The sequence below is a fragment of the Dermacentor variabilis genome, chromosome 2 (genome assembly GCF_050947875.1).
Source record: "Dermacentor variabilis isolate Ectoservices chromosome 2, ASM5094787v1, whole genome shotgun sequence".
In the NCBI taxonomy this organism is placed as follows: Eukaryota; Metazoa; Arthropoda; class Arachnida; order Ixodida; family Ixodidae; genus Dermacentor; species Dermacentor variabilis.
Window position 1 is genome coordinate 188,248,665 of NC_134569.1, and position 6,000 is coordinate 188,254,664.

The 6,000-nt window shown below is 43.8% G+C and overlaps 1 protein-coding gene across 2 annotated transcripts in view; it reads right to left on the bottom strand.

The window, feature by feature from the left end:
* The window catches only part of PCID2 (PCI domain-containing protein 2), a 48,346-nt gene extending 48,150 nt beyond the window's left edge, over positions 1–196 (bottom strand). For both annotated transcript variants that reach the window (XM_075682497.1, XM_075682498.1), the window contains exon 1: positions 15–196. In XM_075682497.1, coding sequence (XP_075538612.1) covers positions 15–50 — 36 coding nt within the window. In that variant the 5' untranslated portion in view covers positions 51–196. The remainder of the gene's footprint in view (positions 1–14) is intronic.
* Positions 197–6,000: the final 5,804 nt, after the last annotated feature.

Below are 6,000 nucleotides of genomic sequence, written 5' to 3' on the forward strand. Positions count from 1 at the left end.
ATGAGTCCACTCACCTGTTGCAGATACTGGTTCATCGTGGTGTGAGCCATGGCTATGGGACTGGAAACCAAATCGTGTCTAGTTATCTAAGTACACTGACTGTAAAACATTAAATAAAAGAACGCAAGCTTGGAAGACGTGTTTGTTTACAGCGAAAGCGCCGCCATTGATGGATTGGCTCGAATGTTTACTTGGATTGGATCGACGTTGTTTTTTTACGTGCTGCTACTCTACTGGAGTGGAGAGAGCGCCCATCAATGGATAAGTGGATGGATGTTATGAGCATCCGCTTTGGAACGGCGCGGTGGGTTGCGCCAACAAGCTCTTATTTTATGCTATAATGTCCTACCCATGTCCTTCATATGTTAAAAAAGAAAAGAAATAAAAAACCCATGATGAATTCCCATAGCCGGTTTCAGTATCTCTATTGCGATTTTTGTTCTTGAACGCCTCTCTCGTTTGTCGTTTCCCTACTTCCACCAATCTTCCAATTATAGTGGGCTGTGGGAAGGCTCCGCGGTGAAGAAGTTTATGCGCGCAGATATGGTGCACACTAAAACCCCTCCACACACGTTTCCGCCGACCAGGTGAAGTACCGCCAACCTACCCTCCTAGCGTCCACTACGCTCCTCTCCCACTCACCCCCTTATAGCTTCCGGCGTCAAGCGGAACTTACTTAGCTGCAGCTTCCTGTTCCGAGTGGAAGTGATGCTACGTTTTTTAACGTTGTTTACTTTCGCGTCGACGGAGAGGCTTTAATTGCACCAGTTGCGGGTTAAACTGTGAATGTGATTCCTTCCAAGAACCACCGCCTATTGTAATAAGCGATCTGGTCGTGTTCGCTGCTTCGCGTCAACCTGCGACGGGTTTTTCCACGAGACAACGTACAGTGGAATGTAGTGCCTGGGCGCTTGGAGACCACTGCCGTTTTTCGTGCATTTGGAAAACAGCGACCGCGAACTACTACTTCAGCGGAATACAACAGCTTGTCCCCTTTGCATTCTTATGGTGGCTGCCACAGCTCTGCTAAGCACGCGCTGGCGTCTCACCCTCGTCTAAACAGCAGTCAAAGTGGAAATTCCCGCAGCGCAACTCCAGGAAGCGGAAACGCCGGAACCGGAAATTTTGAAACCGGAAATGCCGGAAGTGGAAATGCCGGAACCGGATTTGGTGTGAGGGGAAAAGGCGGCGCAAAACAAAGGTTGTCGCTACTTAAGAAAGCGGCGGTGGCGCGTGGATGGAGGGACTTTAGTCGCGGGCAGCTCTTTTCGGATTCGTGATGCATCGATTTTCCTCTCAAGCTCAGGATGTTTTAGAACTATGCTCTACGTTTTCGTTATCGCAGTTAGCCACTCAAGCTACCAGAATCACGCCTTTCTCAGCCAACACCCTTGATCTAATCCTTACAACTAGACCTGACCTTGTTTCTAGTACTTCTTATTTACCAGGTATAAGCGACCACTCGTTACTTTCCTTTTCTATTGATGCGCACGTTCCCAAAACCAGCAAAATACGCAAAACGATTCGTGACTAAGCTAGAGCTAATTTTGAGGCAATCAACAATGAATTAGCGGATTTCATTAACACATTTCTGACTAACTTTGATGAACGTTCTATTCAACATAACTGGGACATGTTTTCAACAAAAGTAAACAAATTATTTGAAAAATACATGCCTCTTCGTATTATCACGTCTAATCCTCGAACACCATGGTATAACTCTCATATCAACCCGCCGTGGTTGCTCAGTGGCTATGGTGTTGGGCTGCTGAGCACGAGGTCGCGGGATCGAATCCCGGCCACGGCGGCCGCATTTCGATGGGGGCGAAATGCGAAAACACCCGTGTGCTTATATTTAGGCGCACGTTAAAGAACCCCAGGTAGTCGAAATTTCCGGAGTCCTCCACTACGGCGTGCCTCATAATCAGAAAGTTGTTTTGGCACGTAAAACACCATAATCTAACTCCCATATCAAACGGCTTTCTAATCGAAAGAAACATCTGGATCGCTTGGCCAAATTATCATCCGCAAACTCACGCTGGACGGCCTATAAATCTGCATCCGATGCAGATTTATTTACATTGCAGCATTGAAGGAAGCTAAAACTTCATGTCGAATCATCATCATCCTGGTTACGCCCACTGCAGGGCAAAGGCCTCTCCCATACTTCTCCAACTACCCCGGTCATGTACTAATTGTGGCCGTGTCGTTCCTAACTTTCTGCCGCCCTCTGCTACGCTTCCCTTCCCTTGGAATCTATTCTGTAACTCTTAATGACCATCGGTTATCTTCCCTCCTCATTACGCGTCCTGCCTATGCCCCCCCCCCCCCCATTTCCTTTTCTTGATTTCAACTAAGATATCATTAACTCGCGTTTGTTCCCTCACCCAATCTGCTCTTTTCTTATCCCTTAACGTTACACCTATCATTCTTCTTTCCATAGCTCGTTGCGTCGTCCTCAATTTAAGCAGAATCCTTTTAGTAAGCCTCCAGGTTTCTGCCCCGTACGTGAGTACTGGTAAGACACAGCTGTTATAAACTTTTCTCTTGAGGGATAATGGCAACCTGCTGTTCATGATCTGAGAATGCCTTCCAAACGCATCCCAGCCCATTCTTATTCTTCTGATTATTTCAGTCTCATGATCGGGATCCACAGTCACTACCTTCCTAAGTAGATGTATTCCCTTACCACTTCTAGTGCCTCACTACCTATCGTAAACTGCTGTTCTCTTCCGAGACTATTAAACATTACTTTAGTTTTCTGCAGATTATTTTTTAGACCCACCCTTCGGCTTTGCCTCTCCAGGTCAGTGAGCATGCATTGCAGTTGGTACCCTGAGTTACTAAGCAAGGCAATATCATCAGCGAATCGCAAGTTACTAACGTATTCTCCATTAACTCTTATCCCCAATTCTCCCCAATCCTTACCAATACCTTACCCCAACTTCTGAATTCTAATGTTCGAAAGTTTTGGCGTATGATTAACCCCTGTCTTGATAACTCCATTGCCTTGGTATACACAGCTGGCAATCCCGTCCCACCTAAGCAATGTGCTAATATTCTTAATGACACCTTCTCAAGAAATTTCACCATAGTTACAAATACTAATCTTCCAGACACTTTTCATTACAGTTACTCATTCATGCCTCCCATTATTGTTGACACGGCTGGAATTACGAAACTCATCAATAACTTAGAGCACCATTCCTCCCCTTGTTATGATTCCATTGATTGCAAATTGCTCAAAAATACTTGTGTCTACAGCTCAATCATACTAACAAAAATATTTCAGCAATCACTTGACACATCAACTCTTCCAACCCAATGGAATATTGGGAAGGTGATTCCAATCTTCAAATCGGGTAATAAACGTTCACCATGTAATTATCGACCCATTTCTATTACTAGCACACGTTGCAAACTCCTAGAACACATCATATACTCGAACTTTGTCGCCTTTGTTGAATCTAACTACTTTTTCTCACCAGCTCAACATGGCTTCCGGAAATCATTTTCCTGTGAAGCGCAGCTCATATTATTTACTCATAAACTGCACCGCATTCTTGATCGTTCTTCGTTAGCTGACTGTATTTACTTAGATTTTTCTAAAGCATTCGACAAGGTTTCCCACATACTTCTTTTTCATAAACTTAGTCAACTTAATATTGATAATAGTCTTTATTTGTGGATCAAAGATTTCCTTTCAAATCGTTCCGAATTTGTTATAGCCAACGAACTTTCCTCTAACCAATGTCCTGTTCAATCTGTAGTCCCACAAGGATCCGTATTAGGCCCCCTTCTTTTTCTCATTTTCATTAACGACCTTCCCTCTTTAGTTTCTTCTATTATTCAGCTTTTCGCTGACGACTGCGTTATTTTCCGTGAAATAGTTACTGATAACGATGCTAACATTCTCCAGTCAGATTTAAATTCTATATCTAACTGGTGCAATACTTGGCTAATGGAATTAAATATTAACAAGTGTAAAGTGATGCGTATCTCTCGCGCATCCAGTAGTCATGTTCCATATTACCTACACAACTCTCTTTTAGCCGCGGTTTCCTCCTATAACTATTTAGGCGTTCATATCACTTCTAATCTAAGTTGGTCTCTGCATATTGAGAAGATAATTAACAACGCTAACCGCATGTTAGGTTACTTACGCCGTAGCTTTTCTGCAGCCCCTTCGTCTTTAAAGCTCTTATTATATCAAACACTCATTCGATCTAAATTAGAATACGCCACTCCAGTATGGAAGAGAGAGTATTCTAGAGGAATTCGAAATCCCACAGGTAACGCCGGAAGAAGTAAAGAAAGCCTTGGGAGCTATGCAAAGGGGTAAGGTAGCTGGGGAGGATCAGGTAACAGCAGATTTGTTGAAGGATGGTGGGCAGATTGTTCTAGAGAAACTGGCCACCTTGTATACGCAATTCCTCATGACTTCGAGCGTACCGGAATCTTGAAAAAACGCTAACATAATCCTAATCCATAAGAAAGGGGACTCCAAAGACTTGAAAAATAATAGACCGATCAGCTTACTGTCCGTTGCCTACAAAGTATTTACTAAGGTAATTGCAAATAGAATCAAGAACACCTTAGACTTCCGTCAACCAAAGGACCAGGCAGGATTCCGTAAAGGCTACTCAACAATAGACCATATTCACACTATCAATCAGGTGATAGAAAAATGTGCGGAATATAACCAACCTTTATATGTAGCTTTCATTGATTACGAGAAAGCGTTTGATTCAGTCGAAACCTCAGCAGTCATGGAGGCATTGCGGAATCAGGGTGAAGACGAGCCGTATGTAAAAATAGCGGCTCCACAGCCACCGTAGTCCTCCATAAAGAAAGCAACAAAATCCCAATAAAGAAAGGCGTCAGGCAGGGAGATACAATCTCTCCAATGCTATTCACAGCGTGTTTACAGGAGGTATTCAGAGGCCTGGATTGGGAAGAATTGGGGATAAGAGTTAATGGAGAATACCTTAGTAACTTGCGATTCGCTGATGATATTGCCTTGCTTAGTAACTCAGGGGACCAACTGCAATGCATGCTCACTGACCTGGAGAGGCAAAGCCGAAGGATGGGTCTAAAAATTAATCTGCAGAAAACTAAAGTAATGTTTAACAGTCTCGGAAGAGAACAGCAGTTTACGATAGGTAGTGAGGCACTGGAAGTGGTAAGGGAATACATCTACTTAGGACAGATAGTGACTGCGGATCCGGATCATGAGACTGAAATAATTAGACGAATAAGAATGGGCTGGGGTGCGTTTGGCAGGCATTCTCAGATCATTAACAGCAGCTTGCCGTTATCCCTCAAGAGAAAAGTTTATAACAGCTGTCTTACCAGTACTCACGTACGGGGCAGAAACCTGGAGGCTTACGAAAAGGATTCTACTTAAATTGAGGACGACGCAATGAGCTATGGAAAGAATAATGATAGGTGTAACGTTAAGGTATAAGAAAAGAGCAGATTGGGTGAGGGAACAAACGCGAGTTAATGATATCGTAGTTGAAATCAAGAAAAAGAAATGGGCATGGGCAGGACACGTAATGAGGAGGGAAGATAACCGATGGTCATTAAGAGTTACGGAATGGATTCTAAGGGAAGGGAAGCGTAGCAGAGGCAGAAAGTTAGGTGGGCGGATGAGATTAAGAAGTTTGCAGGGACAACATGGCCACAATTAGTACATGACCGGGGTAGTTGGAGAAGTATGGGAGAGGCCTTTGCCCTGCAGTGGGCGTAACCAGGCTGATTATGATGATGATGACCCCAGTCTGGGATCCAAGCATTAACAGTTTGGTTGCGTCACTAGAAATTGTGCAGAATCGCTCTACTCGCTTCATCTGTTCTTGTTATAACCGCACTGCTAGTATAACTTCTATGAAATCTCATATATTTCTTCCATCCCTAGCATCCCGCCAAAAATATTCGCTTGAACTTTTTCCATCGGCTTTACTATCACCCTACCCTCCATGACGAATTCATTCTTCA